We start from the raw sequence: 22709 nt of genomic DNA, 5'->3' as shown, positions 1-22709 counted from the left end.
CGGTGATAATAACACATACACCGTCAGCTTTTCCATGGTAAATGCACTTCCACACAATTTGAATACCTTAATCCAAAGTACACTTAGCTTAAAAATCTATGGTTGTGTAAACAAGCAGTCATCAGGAGTTTATGCCAAGGATGATTATAAAAGGTGCCAAATAGTTGGATAAGTCCAATGATGATGATGATGAATCCAAGCACTAAATCAAAGAATATTCCCTTTTGACAAAAGCATTTGTTCAGCCCAACTAATGTGGACGTTCGCATCATTGGGGTAGATGTGAGCAGTCCTGCCCAAGAATCAGCCAAGGCTGGTTCACTCCTCTGGTCGGATAAAGGAATTGCTATTCCCATGAGCTGGCCGGCCAACCATAGGATTATTAGCCACTTTATTTAGGTTATTATTTGGGTATCTTTGTTTCCTGCATATAAATAAATTGTTCAGAATCTGATTTGAGAACTTCTATTTTATGACAATTTAGAGATTGCTTTTTGTTTTTTATAATTATATTTTATTTTTGTTAGTGTTGTATACTCTTCCCCTCTGAAATGGTGTGTTTGTAATCTAATTGGGAATAGGTGGTGAATTCTCCCAGATGTCCAATAACCCTCTACACCTGTAACGACAGCGTCCTACATATTTTTTTCTGACAAATCAGCAGCAGTACCTACTATTACATAAAATTTGTAAAGGAATTTTCACAGATTGTATTATATTTATCCAGGCTGACAAAAAAGAATATTATATTTAATTGGACTAATAAATGTGAGCTAAATTTCTTAGAATTTTAGAGACATTGGATATATGCACCTGTATTAACAATTACATCAAGAACAGAAAGATTTCAAACATACATTGATGCTTCTTTCAACTGTTTGGGTTATGTTCAGATGCAGAACAAAAAGACGATTGCATATACTACTAAGCAATTAAGAGTCACATGATACGAACTATCCAATGCATAATTAGGAATTAGCTGCAATTGTCTTTGTTTAGAAAATTTAGAGGCATTATCTCTATGGAGTAAAAAGTGAAATATTCACTAATCATAAGAGTTGGAGTTACATCAAATGAAGATCCATAATTTGTACTCATTTATAGGGGAATTCAGTTAAATTGAGAAATAAAAAATACGGTCTCAAAGTAATGTTGAAGCGCAGAACAATGCAGTGCACTTGATATTTTGTAAGGAAATAAGTTAAAAAAATTAATTTAAAATTAAATTATTAAATACAAAAATTCTAAAATTATGCTCTAACAACCAAAGTAACATAAACATTAGCAGGATCAAACACATCAAGATAAGTAGGTCAACACTTAATTTCCGAGAAAATAAACGAACTAAAGCAACTGAATAATGTTCCAAATGGAAATATTATCACCAGAGTTTTACCCACGATGAGTTTTAATAATCTGATCAAAGTGTTGGGCATGTTCAACATATAAATCCTATGTTGAAGGGAGTGTTCAAATAATTCTAAATCTACGACCTGCACTTTTTCATCTACAATAGTCCAATAATCTATAAGCAACATTTTCATCTACAACAATTCAACAACCCATAGACAAAAGCCTTTTCATCTACAGTAATCCAGCAGTTTCTAGATAACAGCATTCCATTCATGATGTATGTGGAGTTAAATCTGGATTTTATAATAAAAGATTGATTTCTTTCCTAGATAACGATTTCTCCAATTCACATTCGTAAGACAATAAAATAAAATTCCTACTCTTCTCTCTTCTGATTTTAATTTTTCAAGAATGAGATATGTATCTATTCATTTTACCACCAAGTCACCTTACTAATGTATGATCTATTTTTAGACTCCACAAAAATTCATAGAACAACATTTTTTATCATATTAATCATCTTAAACAACATCAAGATTAGCTCAACTAAAGAACTTGTAATTACGGTTATATTCAGTGTTATTTATCCAATACAAAGAAAAGGAAAGAAATGGTTAAGCAGTACTTTGTTTTTCTTTTTGAATATACACTTGTCAAGTACTGCCTCCAAGAATAAAAAACATGCTAAGAAATCTTATAAAACTGTGAATCATAACAGGATGGTGCATGCTTGCCTGCATTAAACAAACTTTGTTTCCCACAATAGCAGTTTCACCAATAACTAAACCAATTGCATGATCCAAAAGAGCTCCCTCTCCAATTTTTGCAGCTGTTTAATAATAAAAAACTATGAAGATTCCCCGACATACACTAGAAAGAAAGTTTCAGGTATGAAAATCATAAAAAAATTGAAAGAGATCCAAGAGTTCCTTCAAAATTACCAATGATTTAAAAATCAGATTGGAATAGCCAATTCAGCTAGTTTAATCATGAACTAGTTTTTTAACTGATTTGATCCATTAGTAAAACTGTTCTAGCACAAAACCGAGTAGAATCGACAGTCGGAGTGGTGAACTAGTAAATCAGTAATAATTTCTTAAAACGGTCAATTATTATTATTATCATTATTATCAAATTGGTGTTTTTTTTTTATCAAGTTTTTAAACCTTTTATTTAAATAAATTAATAAAGCTTAGGAGAAAGTAAAAAGCTGTTACTCTCTAATTTTCTTCCCAACACCACATCCACTCCCTTTGCCATCCTAATTATCTTATGTAAAAATTAAAAATAACAATAGAATTAGAATACATTTAAATTTAAAATTATAGATGAGAATATAGTGCATAAGTAATTCAAAGTCATTTCCCAAAAGTGAGTAAATGGAAGATGTAACGATACAAAATATTTCGATATGATATTATGAAAAGACCATACTGATTCCCATTCCCTAGTTAATTTTTTAGGGAGTAGATTTTGACTACAAACATTTCTTATCATCCCTAGGCTTATTAAAAGAGTCAACTTAAATTAAAATAAATTACATACGGTGAACTTATGTATATGTATGACTGAAGGTGTAGATACACGGAGGTCCCCGTGTACTTTTTTTTTTTTTGTATTTTTTTTTTTTGCGCTCATCTGGATTGTTGTCATATAGATAATTTATTTAGTTATTCATAATGTGAGGCAAGTTATCATGTATCATGAAGGTTGGATAATAAGAATTATATAAGTTATCATATATCATGCATATCTTTTATATCATTTATATATTTATCTCATGCATAACACATACTTATATCATGCATATAGTTCCTACATGTCTATCTTACATATAATGTTTATCTAAATATCATACATCTCATGCATATCTTTCATGCATGCACATCATTTCCTACAATGCTTATTATGCATATCTTTTCTATCTAACAATATGAAAAATTTGTTGCAATACAAATCAACTGAACAAAAGCATACATATAAATCAACATACATTCTGAAATAAAAAAAAATTACTGAAATTTAGAAATGTAATTACCCACCCCACTTGTCGGGCTAGGTTCTCGATTGTTAGTAATTTGTGGGAAGTTACGGTGACTTTTATATTGAGCTTAATAACCTAAAATTTACAAAGTCGTCCTATAACGATTCTCTACACGCTTATCTCTAACCAGCCACTTCAGGTAACCAACCTGAAATCTTAAGTCACTCAATAATTCATAATATATTAGTTTATTACGTGATTTAGCTTTAAAGATCATTTATTTGCCAAAGCATACCTTAAACGGCTTTCTCGGCGACCAATCCTTCTCCAAAGCAGTCAAATATTCTTCTCACTTTTTTTATCTTCTCAAACTCCTCTTTTCTTCATTGAATTTGTATCAGAATACCTTACGGGACTCGCTAACCATATTCGACACTTTCAGCACAAGATCAGAGCCTCCGACGGCTACCGGATAGGAAAACGACAAGAAAAATGAGGAAAAATTGAAGGAGCATTAATCAATGAAGTTCTAAATGAAAGATTTAGGTCCAACCAAGAAAATCCTCCGTATGAGAATTAATAGGGACAAGAGTGCAGGTACAATAAAGTTATCTCGGGCATAATATGTTGAGAAGGTTCTACATAGGTTCAATATGAGGTAATATTAGTTTGCACCCCCTTAAGCAATCACTTCAATTATCTAAGGAACTATCGCCTAAATCTAAAGCAGAGCAAAAATAGATGAAAAGAAATCGTTATTCTTCATCTACTAGAAGTTTAATGTATGAGATGATATGTACGAGACCAGGTATTGCACATGTAATGGGAGTGATCAGCAGGTATATAAATAATCCAAGAAAGAATTATTGGGAAGTGATGAAATGGATTCTCAAATACTTGAGAAGAACAATTAACAAGTCACCTTGTTTCAAACGTACAGAGATTAATCTACAAAAATATGTAGATTCAGACCTGATAGGGGATATTGACGATAGAAGCATAACATAGTATATCTTCACTTTAGGGAACATAGCAGTGAGTTGGGTTTCCAAACTATAGAAATTGTTGCACTTTCAATTACAGAAGTCGTATAAATTGCCAGCATGGAGATGATTAGACTGCAATCTGCAGAGCTTTATGGCAGACCTGGACAAGGAGCAGAGTATTGGAAAACTTCATAGTGATATTATGAGTGTTATTCATGTAGCTAAGAATATCACTTTTCATGCCAGAATGAAACACGTTCAGTTAAGGTATCACTTTATTCGTTCTCTTCTAGAACAAGAATATTTATTCTTGAAGAAGATACCTACAGCTCAGAATCCTACAAGTATGTTGACTAAGGTGGTTACTTTTGAAAAATTAAAGTTATGCTTGGCTTTAGTTGGAGCTCAAGTAGGTTGAGACCAGAGGGTTGAGCCACATTACAGTACATGAGTACGAAGATAGGAGAGGTGATTGCAATCAGTCTTCAAATAGAAGATAGTTATATAATGGAGTTTTATTTGGCAAGTAGAAGCATCCAAGGATTGGAAAACCTGTGTCGGTATTTGAAATCCTAGCGCCAAACCAAGGGCCCGAGAGCCCCGTCAATGTTTCCCAAAAAGAAATCTAATGCAAGCAAGCGGAAACCCGGAGCGAAGAGGCTCATTTCCAACATTCTGAAAACATTGCGTCAAAAAATTTGTCACGAGCGATCTAGTGCTAAAAAAAATGAATCCAAGACTCAAACGAGTGAAAAAGCAGCGCCCAAGGGCAACAGAGTGGTGTCCAAATCGCATCCTGCATCGGAGAGTCAAGAAACCCATCGCTCAAAAGTGGTGCACCGATGTTTCAACCGATTTTGCAGTTCAAAACTTTAAATTTCAGGTTTCTTCACTATGGGAAGGACAAGCGAACAACGCAAACCGGTGTCTGCAAGTTATGAGTGGATTTCTGCGAATCTCTTGTGCGATCAATAGAGAAGCATTTCTAAGTTTCGAGATTGTAGAGAGGACTTAAGTGTGTTGTAATATGTATATTTCTCTTCATTTCATAGTGATTTTTTTTTGTGCAATGTTGCTACGTGGTTTTTTCCAGTTCTCGGGTTTTTCCATGTTAAATATGTGTTCTATTTTCCAAGATTTCTTGTTTTGTGCACTTACATTCAATTATTTCCTTTAGATCTCTCAAATCAGTGTTTTTTAGCGATTTCAGAGAAGTGAATATCCCCCAACAGTAGAAAGTTTAGTTTATAAACTTTTAGAATTAATACTAGAAATTGTGGTAGGAATGATTATTATACCTAATTAATAAAAAATGACACTGTTCTCAAGCTCCTAAAAAATTTTTCGTAGGTATAGGAACGATAAATCACTAAAAATTTTGGGTTTATCAAGTTCTAATATTGGATGACACTGTTCTCAGGCTCCTAAAAGGTGTTTGAAAAGCAGGTTTGATAGAGTGTTAGTGATGGTAAGAGAATGACAATATGGGTGATTGACAACATTTGGATGGAGATAAACAACGTTCAACAGTTGACCCAGCTAAAAACTGTGGAACAGATGACGAAACAGTGTGGTACAGAGGTCAAGGAGAATCTTCACATATTCCTACATATGATACAGACAAACCACTTAAGGAAAATGATACAATGCTCCTTAGAGTGGAAAACAGATATATAATCTCAAAAAAAAAACAATTGCCACAAGTCTCTCAAAATAAAAAAAACTAACATATAAATAGTCTCCAAGTAGAAAGAAACTCCAAATAAAAATAAGAAAATATGAAGGAAATAAAAAAAAAATGGTGAAATCAGAAATTAGGAGCCCTAGATCACGGGAACCACAATTTCCAGTTCAAGAGTCTTGTGAGGATTGCAGGATCTAGTTATTTGTGATTTTGTGGGATCTTATGAAAGCGATAAAGCTCTCGTGCTACAAAATGCTTACTTTTTATTGTCATTTGGGGGAATCATATGAAGCATTGGAAAGGTAGCAAAGATTGGTGATCAAAAGGAAATTAGATAATGATGAAATATTCAAACTTTGTAGAAAGTTAGACGACTTGAAGTTTCGCATCCTTATGCCAATTTTCTCCTCTTATGCCTCTTAATCTATCAATGTAAAACATTAACTCAAGGAAAATGGCTTTTTTTTTTCTTTTTTTGTGAACATAGATTGAGCATGTTTGATCCATAATTTCTTGTAAGAAGGCAATAAATCTAAATATAAAAGCCTTTTATGTTGTTAGCTCATAATGTTAATTCAATGTAAATGCTATTCAATAAGATATATGTATGCTGGAGTTAGAAGTTATTGAGTTTCTCTTAGATTAGGTCAATCAAATTTTGCAAATCCCAAACAACAGAATACAATGGGTTAGGATGATATAAGGTTGAGTGGGCTTTCAAGGAAATCACAAGAGTTTACCCTGAGTGTTGAAATTTAGAATAATGCGGATTACAAAATTATTTTATTAATATGAACGGGGGTATAAATAATCCTTACAAGAATCCTATAATAAAAAAAATAAAAAATAACAAGAAAAGGAAAGATATATTACCAAATAGCTCCAATAATCAATTTATATTAATTATTTGGAGATAAAGGTAATAACATAAAATAAGAAAACCTAAAATAGAAAAGGAACTAGCTCCTAATCTAAGAAAACAAATATAAAATAAGTAATTAAATAACTCATTAATACAAGAAAATAATTTATTCTTCATAATTTCTCACAAGAATAAATTATTTCATAGTATAACTTCTAACACTCCCCCTCAAGTTGAAACATGGTTGAAAACTACGTTCAACTTGAATTTGAAAACATCAAACGATGTGCGAGGAAGATCCTGTAAAGTAGAACTTAAAGTTTTCATTCTGTACTGTGGTTGTTTTTTGCTGCAATTGCTGCAGTGTCTGTAGGTGGTGATACACCAAAAATATATGCATTTTTAGACTCATATTTTATACCCATTTTTGGTGATATTGCACTTTCATGGAGGGTATTTTTATGTTTTCTTGCAAGTAGTTGAATTTTAGGACTTAAAGCAAAAAAGAAGTAAAAATGATGAAATTTGGAGCAAAAAAGAAGAAGTTGAAAATTTGTTCAGCGCCAACGGCGCCAGAGAGCTGCAATTAATTAAATGAACACTGGTGTCGACGGCGATTATGGCAGTTCAGACCCTGTTTCTAGAAGATTCAACGAATCTGGACGCTTTTTGAAGTTTTTGGATGCACCTATTGGAGAACTGACTCTAGGCTCTATTTGGGGCCGAAATTCATCAGAAAAACTCTCTTGTTCATTATTAGCCCCCTCTTCATTCCTCTTCGTCCATCCTAGCTCATTTTCGCCACACCTCGCCTCCATACACTTTTTTCATTTTCATTCCACCACCATTTATGAGTTTATTAGTGATTTTTCTTTAAGAGTTTAGAATTTTTGTGGTGAGATTAAGTTTGAATTCTTCTCTAAGAGTGTTGGAGAAGGAGAAAAGTGAGATTTCTTCTTCCAACATTTCCTAGAAGAAGTTACAAGGGATTTGCTTTGAGAAAGAATTTCAAATAAGTGTTAATTGTTTATTAATATTGTATAAAATTTCTTTTATATATAAAATTTGTGTTTTGTTGTATCTTTCTCATAAATTCTGAGTAGTTTACTTTATCTTTCTTCCTGCTCTGAGATATGGTGAAATGAAGAGATAATATGGATCTGTCAATATTAAAATATAAAATAAATTGGGATGATTTTCAACTCCGAACTTAATTTACTTTTCGATCTGACCAATTGAATTGTTAAAATGTGATGTGAAACATATGATCCAAGAAATGGAATGTGCAATGCACTTGCAACATTTCAAAGATGTATGATGTCAATTTTTAGTAATTTTATTGAACATGGAATGGAAGTGTTTATGGATAATTTTTTTGTATATGGAACTTCGTTTGAATTATGTTTAAATAATTTAGAAAAGGTTCTAGAAGTATGTGAAAAAATCAACCTAGCACTAAATTAGGAAAAATGTCAATTTATGGTTGCAAGGAGAATTGTACTTGAGCATAAAATTTATGAAAATGGCATGGAAATGGATCCTGCAAAAATTCAAGTTATTGAAAAATTACCACCTCTGACTAATGTTAAAGGGATAAGAAGCTTTTTAAGATATGTTGGTTTCTACAGGCGTTACATAAAAAATTTTTCTAAAATAACTAAGCTATTATGCCAACTTTTAGAAAAAGAAACGAAATTTGATTTTAACGAAAAATACATAAAAGCATTTGAATTATTGAAAGATAAATTAATCACTGCATCTATAATAGTTCCACCTGATTGGAAGAAATCATTTGAAATAATGTGTGATGCTAATGATTATGCTATTGGGGCTGTGTTAGAATAAATGCACAAGAAAGTTTTTAAAATAATATATTATGTTATTAAAACTTTAAATGATGTTCAAATTAACTACACTACTACTGAAAGAGAGTTGCTCACTATTGTTTATATCTTTGATAAATTTAGACCTTGCTTAATTGAAACTAAATGTATAGTGCATACAGATCATTCTGCTATAAAATATTTGATGCAAAAGAAGGATGTTAAACTAAGATTAATTAGATGGATACTTCTATAGATGGATACTTCTATTAGATGGATACTTCTATTACAAGAGTTTGATTTTTCCGTAGTTGATAGAAAGGGAAATGATAATCAAATAGTCGATCATTCATCTAGACTAGAAAGAGAAATATTAACCAATTTTGCAAATAAAATTTTAAAAAATTTCTCTAATAAACAATTATATAGTATTGATGAAATGAATGTATTGTGATATGCCGATATAGTAAAATTATATTGTAAGTGATATTTTACCACCTGATATCAAAAATTCACAATTAAAGAAATTTATATATGATTCAAAATTCTATTTTTGGGATGACTCATATTTATATAAACGATATAAGGATATAATTATTAGAAGATGTGTGTCTTATGAGGAAACTCAACAGATAATTGAAAGATGTCATGATTCTGAATTTGGAGGACATTTTGGAATTAACAAAACTGCATATAAGATTTTGCAAGCTGGATTTTATTGGCCTAATCTTTTTAGAGATGTTAATGAATATATTAAAACATGTGATCGATGTTAATGAGTAAGAAATATTTCTAGAATAAATGAAATGTCTCTAAATTACACATTAAAAGTTGAAATTTTTTGTGTGGACATTAGATTTTATGGGACTATTTATACCTTCATTTGAGAACTTATATATGTATTACTTATTGTTGATTATATATCCAAATAAATTGAAGCTATTGTTGTACCTAGATGTGATGTTCGGAGTGTTTCTAGATTTTTAATTAAAAATATTTTTACAATATATGGGAAGCCGAAAGTAATTATTACTGATGGAGGATTTCATTTTAAGAATTAGAGAATTGAAAAATTAATTAAGAAATATGATATTATGCATAAATTTTCTACTGCTTATCATCCTCAAACTAGCGGTCTAGTAGAGATATTAAACAAATTTTAGAAAAAGCTGTAAATCCTTATAAATTAAATTGATCTGCTAAATTACTGCTAGATTAGATACTGCATTATGGGCATACGAAACCATAAGACTCCTATAAGAATGTCCCTATATAGACTTATTTTTGGAAAAGCATGTTCTTACATGTAGAATTAGAGCATAAAGCATTTCGGGCTATTAAAGAATTTAATTTTAATCTAAAAGATGCTCGTGAGAAAAAAATATTGCAACTCAATGAACTTAAGAAGATTAGAAATGAAGCATATGATAATGTAAAAATCTATAAAGAGAAAATGAAAATATGGCATCATCGGAAGATTATTCAAAAGAAATTTGAACCTGGACAAGAAGTTTTACTATATAATAGAAGATTGAGATTATTTCCAGAAAAATTGAAATCCAGATGGTTATGAACATTTAAAGTGATTAAAGCCTGTCATTATGAAACTGTTGTATTAAAGATCCTAACACTAGAAAGATAATTAAAGTTAATGGGCATCGATTGAAACATTATTATGAAGGGCACATACCACAATTTAAAGAAATTTTAATGTAAAGTCAACCCAACTAATCAAACTGTATGTCGGGCTGACGACGTTAAAATAAGCATTTTGTGGGAGACAACCCATATATAAATATATATGTCTATGTATTACTATTTTGTTTGATAAATATTTATATATTAGTAAATCATAATCCTACACAATTTTATATATTATAAATTAAGACAAATATTAGTATTAGAGGAAAATTTGGAATCGAATTGAACGAAAACGTGAAAAGAGCAATTTTGGCCTCTGGCGCCGACGGTGCCAGCATGAGCGCTGACGGTGCCCGCAGACAGACCAAAGCGCCGACAGCGCCATCGAGAGCGCCGGCCACGCTGATAGCAGTTTGACGGTTTAGGAAGAATTTTGGCGGGATTTCACTCCGTAATAACCGTCGGGAGGTTTTTTTAAAGTCCTAAAAACTGCCTTGGATGACCAAAAATTTCCTATTTTCGAATTTCATGGCCTCCAATTTCAAAAATATTTCTAGGCATGGAGTTTTCAATAGAAGAAAGTTTATCAGTTTTGACACGCAAAGATTATACGACAAAGTTATTACAAAGAAGAGCCTTATCAAGGAGAGAGGTTCTATCAATAATGGATTGATTAATCCAAGTTCTCTGATTGATAAAATTACTGTACAAAAACGATGGGAAGTTCTGTGATACACTATCGCTGCAGTTGTAGTACCAGTAGTGAAAGAATTCTATGCCAACTTACATGGAATTACCCAAGGAGTTGTCTTTGTATGAGGTAAGGTTGTACCATTTACTCCAGCGTGAATCAATGAGTTGTATAAGATAGAAAACGTTCCAATCTGTCATTATACAAATTTTATCCCTACCAGATATTTGATGCAAGATGTCTATAATTTTTTTATGGATGAAAGTGATATTTGGGAAATGCGAGATGAAGGATATGTTAGTTTCTCTGATTCATTGTTTAATCCAATATCAAAGCAATGACATTACTTCATTTCTGCAAAATTACTCCCTACCATGAATATTAATAGAGTCACCAAAGAAAGTGTTATTTTGAATTATTGCATTCAAATGAAAAAACTCATTGATGTAGGATCTATCATTTTTAAATCTATAATAGGTATTATTATGAATGGGCTAATTTATAGACTTGGACATCCTTCCACAATTTTTCTACTTTGTTGTCAATCTCAAGTTTCATATGAAAGTTAAGAAAAAGTTTTATTACCTTGAGAGCCCAAGATTCCTATTGATGATAATTATGTTGGGAATGGGAATGAAACATTAAATACTATCTTAGATCATTCATCACATGTTTCAACTCCATTGATGCCACCAACAGTTGGAAATTCACTTGCTTTGGAAAAGAAATTGAAGAAAATTGAAAGAGAACTTCAGATTATTACAAATGCAAAAAGAGATCTTAAGTACATTTTTTATCACCTAGAGTGGAGGATGAAAGAGAATTTTGATCATGATTGAACATTTGAAGTAGGATTAGTGCAGATGTTTAAAAAAAGTATGGATCGAAGAAAATTCGACTGATCAATTCTCGTACCGACCCTTCTACAATTTGTACGTTCATTACCAGTCTATGTCATGATTTTTGTGGCTTTGTTTTTGTTGTTGTATTACCAGTCTATGGGAGATTTTAAAGGAGAAAGCATTGAAGATGAGGCAGAATAATTGAAGAATTTGGACTCTCTACTAGTTTAGAATACTTATGTACTTAATGTGATTGTTTGGATTTGATTTAGTTTTCTTTGCTTTAGAATTCTGAACATTAATTGTGTCTATAGTTTTGTGTCAGCGTTTAGTGTTGTGACTTGATTTCGATGCTGATTTATAATTTAGTTTGCTTAATATGTGTGAAAGTGTGATTAAAAAAATGTATTTGTAAAAGTGTATTTTCATATATAAAAATTAGTTTGTTGTTGTTTGCGAAATTTTTATTTGTGAATTATTGTTAGATAAAAATTTATGTTTAAAAAATAATACTAAAAAGACTTTAGAGAAAATTGAAAGAAAATTGAAAATTGAAAAAAATCCAAAAATGAAATTTTTGTCCTGCAGCGCCGACGGCGCCCTCGACCCGAGAACAGCCTTTAACCCTTTAAAATTCACGATTTTCACCGTAAACCGTCATTTTTACTCTTTGAGTCACCTTCAACCTCCGGTTTTTGCATCTATGACTCGCATTTACTTAGATTTGAGGCGATTTTAAGGCCAAGGAACTTTGGATTTCATCTTCTCTGGGTAAGAGCTACTCTTTCAATTAAAAATTTTTTATTTTCACCAAGGATTTATCTCATATTGCCAAGATCCGAAAATTTTGAATTTTTTTAAGAGATTTTGAGAAAATCCTTTGGTGAATAACCCTTACTTAGTATATTTTTTATTTTCACCAAGGATTTATCTCATATTGCCAAGATCCGAAAATTTTGAATTTTTTTAAGAGATTTTGAGAAAATCCTTTGGTGAATAACCCTTACTTAGTATATTTAAGTTTAAAGCGTTTTACCTTGTGATTTTTGGAATTTTTGAAATTTATTCGGATTTTTTCAAATTTTCTCTAGATTTCCTATGGCACCAAAAACAAACAAAGGAAAAAAGAAAAGTAGATTATGATGAACAAAAATTTGTTAGCTTCAGAGCTAGTGCTCGATTCAATAGTCTACTTGAACATAAAAAAGTAATTCTGGATCGTGGTTTTAAAAATTCGGGTGGAGAAGTCGAGCGATTAATCAATGCTCGGCAGTGAGAAAGTTTTTATTATTTTACTGCCGATGCAATTATTAGTGTAGTGATCGAATTTTATGCCAACTTTACTGAGGCTTCTGACGACTTTGTATTTGTTCGTGGGAAAAAAGTGAAGTTTTTTCCAAGTAAAATTGATGATTTTTATCAGTTAGAAGATGTTTACAGTTGCCAGTATAAATCGTTTTCTACTACGAATGAGGCATTGGATGAGGTTATTTCTTTTCTGACTGATAGAAGAACCTGGAAAGTGAAAAATGGCGTTAAGGTAAACTTTCCTCTTTCTATTCTTATGTAATATCTAAGGTCTGACACTACTTTATTTCTGGAAGAATGATTCCGACAAATCATCATAGTGAGGTGACCAAGGATAGAGCCATCCTGAACTTCTGTATTCAGCAGGTGATAAGGATAAATGTAGGCTCTATTATTTATATGAACACTAGATCTATTGCTTTAGGTGAGACCACTGGTGGTTTGGCACAGCCTGCACTTATTTTTACACTATGAGAACAGACTGGAGTTGATTTTGGACCTGTGGAAGAGAGGATTGAGCCTCTAAAACCTATTGGGTCTGTCAATATAAAGACATGAATCTCATGTTGGATGAGGTCTGAAAGTAAAACCAGAGATATTTCTTCTACTTCGAGGACTCCTACTTCTAATGACCATACTAACCGAGAACTTTTAGACCAGATGATGATCCAGCAAGGAGATATCTTAAGAATGGATCATAGATTGCAAAACATGGATGCCAGAAATGCTCACACTGCTGATTTGATACGACAAAAGTTTGAATATGATGCTCCTTATGATGATGCACTAGTTAAATACATGAAGGGTGATCATTCAATTCAGTTCACTACTCACCCTGTTTTTTTACTCCATATCAGCGGCTGAATTTGGATGTAGAAGAAGAAGATGATGATGATGATTGGTGATTTTTCTTTTAGTTTATGTTTGATTGTACTTTGTTATTTTGTTAATGTTGTTATTTGCTTTTGTTATATTGTTGAGACTGTTTGTTGTTAAATTGTGAGACTGTTTTATTTTTTATTTTATGTTGTGAAACTGTAGTTTGTAAAACTGTTTTCATTTCTGGAATTCAGTTTAAATTTGTTGTTAGTTTTTATATTTTGTTAAATGTATTGTAATTAACTATTTCTCAACAGATTTTATATGTATTACGCGTAATTTAATGTTTCAAGTTTTGTAGTTTTTTATATTAGCACCTGTAGTATTTCAGAATTAAGTTTCAAAATCAGAACTTTCCAGAGGTATGTCATTTATTCATGTATTTAATGTTTTCTTTCACCCTTTATTTTTCAGTTCTTCATCCTAAACCTTTTAAAAATTTAAGTTTAGGGGGGAAAGAAAAATATTTTTAAAAAAAAAGAAAGAAACTTAATTTTATTTGTCCTCACTTAGCTATATTTTTTTTTTAAAAAATTTAAATTTAATATGACCTTTGGTATTAGGGGTTAACTTTAGATAACTATATTTAATTTTCTAAATATATAGTAAACTTAAGTAAAAATTTTCAATAATAAAGATTAATTTTAGAAATTAAGATATTTTGTATAAAAGAAAAAGACTATGTTTTTCTATTTTAAGTAAAGAAAATTGTATTTTTGAAATATTAAAAATCTTAAAGGTTCATGTAAGAAGAAAATAATTAAACTTTAAGAAATCTTTAAGTTAATATAAATTTGTTAAGTGAATAAATGTGAAAAAAATTTTATTTTAGGAAGAGGATAATGAAGTTCAAAATTATTAAAAGCTATCCAGATATAGTAATCCTCACACAAAAAAAGAGAGAAAGGAAAAGCGAAAAAAAGTAAAAGAAAAAAAAAGATATGGGGAGAAGCTTGAAGAGATGTCTAATTAAAAATTAGCTTCACTTGAATCAATTTAAAAAAGAAGGCTTCGCTACATTTTCTAAACTTTTATTTGAGTATTAGTTTATTATTAGTAAAGTTTTATGAAGTTCTTTTTCATATGAATACTTTAAGTGGCTTTAATATGATAATTTGTAATTTTTTCTGTAAAAAAATAGAGAATCAGAAATTTTGGACTTGATTGCTAAATATTCTCATACTTTTAGTATTAACTGGAGTTGTTTTGAATTTTTTTTAAGTTATGTTATTATATTTAGTAGACTAAGATATAGAAATCTAGAAATTAAATTTTTTACCATAAGTCATATTTTTATATAGTAAAGGAGTTACTTGAGGATAAGTAACATGTAAGTTTGGGAGATTTTGATACACCAAAAATATATGCATTTTTAGACTCATTTATACTCAACATATTTATACTCAATTTTGGTGATATTGTACTTTAATGGAACATATTTTTATGTTTTCTTGTAGTTTGTTGAATTTTAAGACTTGAAGCAATAAAGATGCAATAATGATGAAATTTAGAGGAAAAATGAAGAGGTTGAAAATTTGGTCAGCGCCAACGGCGCCGTTTGACAGAGAGCGGGAATTAATTAAATAAACACTAGCACCGACGGCGCTTATGGAGGTTCAGACCCTGTTTCTAGAAGATCTAACGAATTTGGACGCTTTTTATAGAGTTTTTGGATGCAACTATTGGAGAACCGACTCTAGGCTCTATTTGAGGCCAAAATTCATCAGAAAAACTCTCTTGGTCATTATTCGCCCCCTCTTCATTCTTTTTTGTCCATCCTTGCTCATTTTCGTCACACCTCGCCACCATACACATTTTCCATTTTCATTCCACCATTTAGGAGTCTATTAGTGATTTTTTTAAGAGTTTAGAGTTTTTGTGGTGAGATTAAGTGTAAATTCTTCTCTAAGAGTGTTGGAGAAGGAGAAAAATGAGAGATTTTTTCTTCCTATATTTCTTAGAAGAAGCTACAAGGGAGTTGTTTTGAGAAAGAGTTTCAGATAAGTGTTATTTATTTATTAAAATTGTATGAACTTTTTTTTATATATGAAATTTATGTTTTGTTGTATCTTTCTCATGAAGTCTGAGTAGTTTACTTTATCTTCCTCCTTATTCTGAGATATGATGAAATGAAGAAATAATATGGATGTGTCAATATTAAAATATAAAATAAATTATGATGATTTTTCAACTCCGAACTTAATTTACTTTTCGATCTGACCAATTGAATTGTTAAAATGTGTTGTGAAACATATGATTCGGGAAATGGAGTATGAGTTCTACAACCGAGTGAGAATCACATTTGATTCCATGAAGGAGAATTTCGTTCATGGAATTAAGTGTAAATAAATAGAGAAATATACTTTGTTATGTGTAGAATTGGAAAATTTTTAGGATGACAAACTAAAATTTTCAATTCGGTCTTAGTGTTTAAAAACTGTTTAACAACGAAAGCGAGAGTTAGCCTTCAGATGAAGGAAAGTGAGAGCTCTGGAGTGGTAGTCAGTATTCTCATAGCCTAGCTACGGATTTAGGGACTAAACCTGGGAATAGACAATGATTTTCTATAACATTATATCAGGGTAGAGAATTAAAACTGATTTTATTTGGCACAATACATATTAGAACAATTTATTTCACTCATTTTACCAAAACCTCATTGTAGTGGGAAAGATGTTTTTTCACATAAGAAATCTTAATCAATAAGAAATCCATAAGAAATCTTAATCACATAAACATAGTTTAATAATTTAGTAGTTACTGTTTAAACTTTGTATTTCAGTTTTGTTATTAGTTAAATAATTTAGTTCTGATCATATCTCAACATTTGAAATAAGTGACAGTAATTTCGTTTTAACTTTCTGTGAATTTCCTAGTAAATTTATCATTTCAAATTTAAACATTCCCCGTGGGATCGATTATTTGGGGCTTAAATAGAAAGTCTTTTATTACTTGATAACGATACGTATACTTGGGTAGAATCTCAACATTAATTGCTTAAATTTCTTATTCATAAAATATTAAATTAAGCTTTTGGCACCGTGCATAGCGGAATCAACTATATAATTTTTACACAACTATATTCTCAAGATCAGTAGGCGGACGATTCCTACAGATAATGTTGCAGGGGAGTTTGCAGGTAAGTAGACAGTAGTGGTTCCAACTCTTGCAGTGTCTGTAGGTAGACTGAAAACTCTTACTAGTACTAATGCAGGGAATTTGCAGGGAAGTAGACAAATTTAACTGTCTTTGACTCCAGTTCCTGCAGTGTCTGTAGGTAGACTGAAAGCTCATACATGTAATGATGCAAAGGAGTCTGACGAAAGTGGACAACTGTGATTGTTTCTTGACTGCAGTTTCTGCAGTGTCAATAGGAAGATTTGAGTTTAGTCTGTCATGTGTTTCGTCCTAGAGAGAATAAATGGGGGTTTCTGCAGCAAGGTTGAAACCGACGAAGAAGGGAATGTAAGTTGGTTGTCGGGATTCCATTCAAGGATACATCCAATCTCGCATCTACAATAGCCTTTTTCAAGTCGTTTTGCAAGCAAACCAATGATGAACTTCTCCTCTTTGGTTGGGAGTGCCATTGGAGAGAGATAGTCCCGCTCTTCGAACATCGGTGGTGGCTCTTCACAAGAGAGAGAAAGAGCAAATCACACCCAACAAATTCTACTGACAGAGAAAGCAGCAGAAGAAAGATTGGGTGGAAACGTAGCTCCCGTTGACGCTTGCCCAGGGAAGAAAAAATAGTGCAGGAGAGTGGGTTAGTGATGGATCTGGCTGCAAGACTCATGTTGAATATTTGTGGAAGAATAACAGGAAAAGACAGGAAGCAGTGTTGGATTTCAGGAGAAAAAAACAGTATTGTTTCCTATCATTGGGAAGAACAACAAAAAAAGACTACTTTGTTTCCTGGGGAAAAGCCCTTCGGGTAAGAACGGCGGGAACGTCTTGCTGCTGGGAAGGACAGCAGAGAAGCCACAAAACTCATCAAAGAAGGGTCTCCATTGAGAGCGAGAGCCAGTCGACAGTGGTCCGACTGAAATCCTGCGAGAAAAGGTCGCCGGTGCGAGGGCGGCAGTAATCCACGATTGGTTGCCCGAGTAATATATCCTCGATGAGGATCTCAAATATGTTGTCACTGTAGATGTACTCCAGTCTCGCGACAAGAAGGTCCGAGAATGGAATTCTGGGATTGACTCTTTGGCTAAGAGAGATCTAGCAGCTAAAACTACGTGCTATAAGGATCGATGACAGAAACCTTTAGAAAACCGAAAAGGTGAACCAGCGACATTTTGGGTGAAAAACGATAGCAGCTAGAGGAACCGACGGCTATAGATTTTCTAGAGGTCGGTAGAGTTGAAGCTCCCGGTTCAAGAAAGACCGACCATCAAACAAAGCTTGCAGGGAGAGAAGAAAAAATCGTTGTTTCAAATACCAAGATGAGCGACCCTCCCTTCCTGTAGTTCGACAATTCTCAAAAGAAGATTGGTAGCTATGGTACGAAATTAGGCCCTCATACCATGTTGAAATTCAGAAAAATGTGAAATACAAAATTATTTCATTGATATGAACAGGGGTATAAATAACCCTTACAAGAATCCTATAATAGGAAAAATAATAAAAATAAATAACAAGGAAAAAAAAGATATATTACCAAATAGCTCCAATAATCAAATTATATTAATTATTTGGAGATAAAGGAAATAATATAAAATAGAAAAACCTTAAATAAAAAAGGAACTAGCTCCTAATCTAAGAAAACAAATATAAAATAAGAAATTAAATAACTCATTAATACAAGATTAATACAAGGAAATATAATTTATTCTTCATAATTTCTCACAAGAATAAATTATTTCATAGTATAACTCCTAACAATGAGTAATTAGTTTGGCTCAAGCTTCACCATCTATCACCCATTATGATTTATTTTGACTTACTAATCATCTTATTTGAAGATAACCTAGAAATTTGTTTATCCTAAAAATGTATTTGATTGCATGTAATTAGGCAATATGTTCCGGAAATGAAAATTTTAATTTCACTCTTTTTTGAGTTAAATATATATATATATATAACATTTAATAGTTTTGAAGATATTTATGGTGCTTAAGATAAATATAGGTTTTAAAGTTTATCCAAACAAAGGAAAATCTAGTAAATAAACTATTAAATATGCTTTCTAACTTCAAGCAACCAAATGGTCCCTAACCAGGATTATACTAGTACCATACTTTGACATATGTAGTGTCGAGTATGAGGGTGGACGAATTTCAAAGCTAGACGATAAGAAAAACAACAACAACAACAAGTCTTTATCCTAATAAAATTTCAAAGCTAGCCATAAAACAAATAAGGAGAAAACAAAGACTACTGTCAGATTTTTTTAAAGCAGCTCTTTGGCCAAGCTATTAAATCTTTTGCCCTCTCAAAGTCATAAAATTCACTTAAATGATTTGAAGCTTTGTACAACGAGTAACACTTGCATCCCACTTGATTCTAAGTGATTATAAGAGCATTAACTTATGTAGAACCAATAAACAAAGATATCTAGTGAATGTATTGAACAAGAATTACGATCGATACCTTAATGAAGTTACTCATGATCAGAATATCAGTAACCGTTAAAACCCTTACATAAACGTTTTTCTCTCTTACTACTAATAGACTTACAAATAATTACATAAAATAGTCAACTTCATGTTTAAAAGAATATAGCTAACAAGAACATGATAACATGATAAAGAACAACTAGAGACAAACCATTGTAGGTAATAAGTTACCATCAATCAAAGCATTACGTTTGGTACCCACTAAAGAAAAAGATTAGTTAAAAAATTAATAAAAGTTTACCTGGGTGTATATCCACAGCAAAAACCTATAAAATGCATGTAAGAAAAAATAAGAAACATTGAGAGGAAGTAAGTGATAATATTCTGAAATAAGAAACCATCTTCTCCAGTTCTGCAAGTATGACCTCATTAATTCTACTTTGCAGTGTCAGTGCTAGAAGTTTTCGTCCTTGATTCCATAATACATGGACTGCACGATATGATTCCAGTGAATGGTACCCCTGAAATTAGACTTGTGGCGATTGGACAGAATTATGAGTTAAGAGTAAATCACTTAATAGTCTTACTGGACTTCACAAATATACAAATTAAACAACATAGACTCGCTCAACTAAAGACCATATGTAACTATTGGTATATAACATAAAATGCAATAGGAGAACAACAAACCATGAAAGATCCAAAAAAGAAACTCCTCACAACATAAACCTAACAAAAAAAACATAAAAGCTGACACACTTGAAACAGTGAGGATAAATATAGTGATAAAAAATTCACCTTGAGGTACAATAAAGTCCAGCTGTATGATGCACATGCAGTATCCCGATCTTTGAAAGCCTGCATAGGATAAAAATTGGAATGACAAAATAAGAATTCTCTAAGCAAATCTTTCTTCAGCGGTGCTAATACAAATTCTGAAAAAATATTTCATATTATGATTAAATAACCTTAATATCTTGGCGTATTGCATGCTGAAAGCCACTATCATTCATCATAGCATAGTAAAAAATGTCCATAAGTTGTGCTGCGAGCAGCGTTGGGTCCTGGAGCCTATTAGCCAGTACAAAACCCAACGCGCGTTCTAAGCAGTCGTGAGACAGAATACTAGCGTACAGAAAGCTACTCAATATCGGTTCTTTCTCAGCCTGACATTTTCACAAGAACATTACCTAGTAACATAGATGTAAAATCAGCAGCACAGTAAGTTACAAAGTAGCATGTAAAACTTAAAAAAGCCATTTCAAGGAATCGCAATTCATTTATTTATTATTTTAGTGTTGAGCGAAAAAATCGACATGGCATGGTTGGGAAAAAATTTGCGTACATAAGACGTAAGCAGAGCTGCGTCTGTAACCTGCAAACAGGTTACAGGGAGGATTTCAGGAGGTTATAACCGCGTTATACACCCTGTAACCTCCCTGTAACCTACCTATATATGAAAACAGAAGCGCGGAACTCACTCGAAGGTACAGGTAGGTTACAGGGAGGTTACAGGGGAATAACGTGGTTATAACCTCCTAAAATCCTTACGCAACTCTGCGTAGGTCTTTGTACGCAAATTTTTTCCCATGGTTTGCGCCCATTGGACAAATCTCGGGAAATCAGACGGCCATTTGATGACCATATTGGTGCTTCATTCAGTAACAAGCTAACATTGAGGACAAAATTTAGAATCTACTACAGAAAAATGTAATCTTCCTACAGGTTTCGTTGAATCTAAGGAATAAAGAATTCCTTAATTCTTCTCAACAAAACATATCTGGCTTCTCGAAGCCTAACATTTTGACTTTAATACGTACAGTAACGGGAACACTCCATCCAGAAACGAGAGAGAAAGAGACGAGAAATAAAAAAGCAGCAGTAACCTCCAACATGGTTTCCGCAATAATGGAGCCCCAAATGGTGTCCCAAGCAGGCACCGCAACGTCATTTAAACTCCTCGAGGAATGGATGTTCAAACTTGCCATCTACTATGAGAAGACAAGCGAACATAGAGAAGAAGAAAAAGACGAAGAAGTAAATACTAAGCCTCGATGCTGTTCCCTCGCGCTGCACACCATGAATAAGCTAGCAGCTTATGTAGGGAATTGAGATGAGCGAGAGACGAGATTGAATCACATAATAGGGTTTTCTAGAGAAGAAGAGCGGGGCTTCAAACGAGGAAAAGAAATGAAGACCGATAGAGAGCAAGAGAAGAAGATCATCGCAGCAGCAAGACGCTCGGCGGTGGTAATAAATAAGGAAGCGCGTCGTCGGCCGGACAGCTGCGGAGACTCGACGACGAGAATATGTGGACATTAAAGACCCTAAGATCTCCATTATTTACCAACATGGCCCTCCGATTAATACCTAAACTATAAATATTTTCTCTTACAGCTAATTTTAATTTAAAAATTAGTAATCTAAAGTAAATTTATTATAGATGATAGAACTTACTTTTGTGTCATTATTATATTGACTTACATTAATCTATTCTTTAGTCAAGTCATTTATCAAATATTATTCTAAATAAGTAAAGTCAATTTCATTGCCCACATTTTAATTGCTTATTTGTACTTTATTATAATAACTGCGCGGGTTATTTCTGGTATTTCTGGGTTATTTCAGGATTATTAAAAATAACTCAGAAATAACCTGAAAATAACTCAAGAATATCATATGCCGCACGTAGAGCTATGTTAGAAGTCCGCACAGAAAAATTTTTGCTTTTAGAGGCCAAAAAGCAAAAGAGATTGCATGGATGTGTTAATTAACATTAAAAATATAAGAGGAAATGGATTCATGCTAAAGTTATTATTATGAAATACTAAAGTCAATTAAAAAATAGTTAGAAAAGAATAAATAACAAGTTTATTTTTTTCACAAAAGGACAGGAGAGAGAAGAAAGGAATAAGACAAAGAAAAGCATGATGAGTGGAGTTCAGATCTTGATGTTTCGTGAAACAATGAATGAAGACCATATTCAGGTCATGTGCATTGGTTTCAATTTTATCGCAGAAGTAGAACACTGAGAGCTTACCGCATAAAAGTTCTAAGATCAGAAATGAGGAATATATATATATATATATATATATATTTGA

General features: G+C 32.2%; 1 protein-coding gene across 2 annotated transcripts in view; it reads right to left on the bottom strand.

The window, feature by feature from the left end:
* Window positions 1-21916, bottom strand: part of LOC110036339 (probable serine acetyltransferase 2) — a 38206-nt gene extending 16290 nt beyond the window's left edge. Inside the window, exons 1-6 of one of the 2 annotated variants that reach the window (XM_020740761.1) lie at window positions 21495-21916; window positions 20577-20774; window positions 20407-20466; window positions 20034-20129; window positions 19910-19934; window positions 2088-2182 (exon numbers count right to left, since the gene is read on the bottom strand). In XM_020740761.1, coding sequence (XP_020596420.1) covers window positions 2088-2182; window positions 19910-19934; window positions 20034-20129; window positions 20407-20466; window positions 20577-20774; window positions 21495-21596 — 576 coding nt within the window. In that variant the 5' untranslated portion in view covers window positions 21597-21916. Of the gene's footprint in view, window positions 1-2087; window positions 2183-19909; window positions 19935-20033; window positions 20130-20406; window positions 20467-20576; window positions 20799-21494 lie in introns of both variants that reach the window. The other variant, XM_020740762.1, reaches the window with a different exon arrangement.
* Window positions 21917-22709: the final 793 nt, after the last annotated feature.

This window comes from Phalaenopsis equestris, unplaced genomic scaffold (genome assembly GCF_001263595.1).
Source record: "Phalaenopsis equestris unplaced genomic scaffold, ASM126359v1 Scaffold205261, whole genome shotgun sequence".
NCBI classification, from domain to species: Eukaryota; Viridiplantae; Streptophyta; class Magnoliopsida; order Asparagales; family Orchidaceae; genus Phalaenopsis; species Phalaenopsis equestris.
This window is presented reverse-complemented; position numbering and strand designations above follow the sequence as displayed.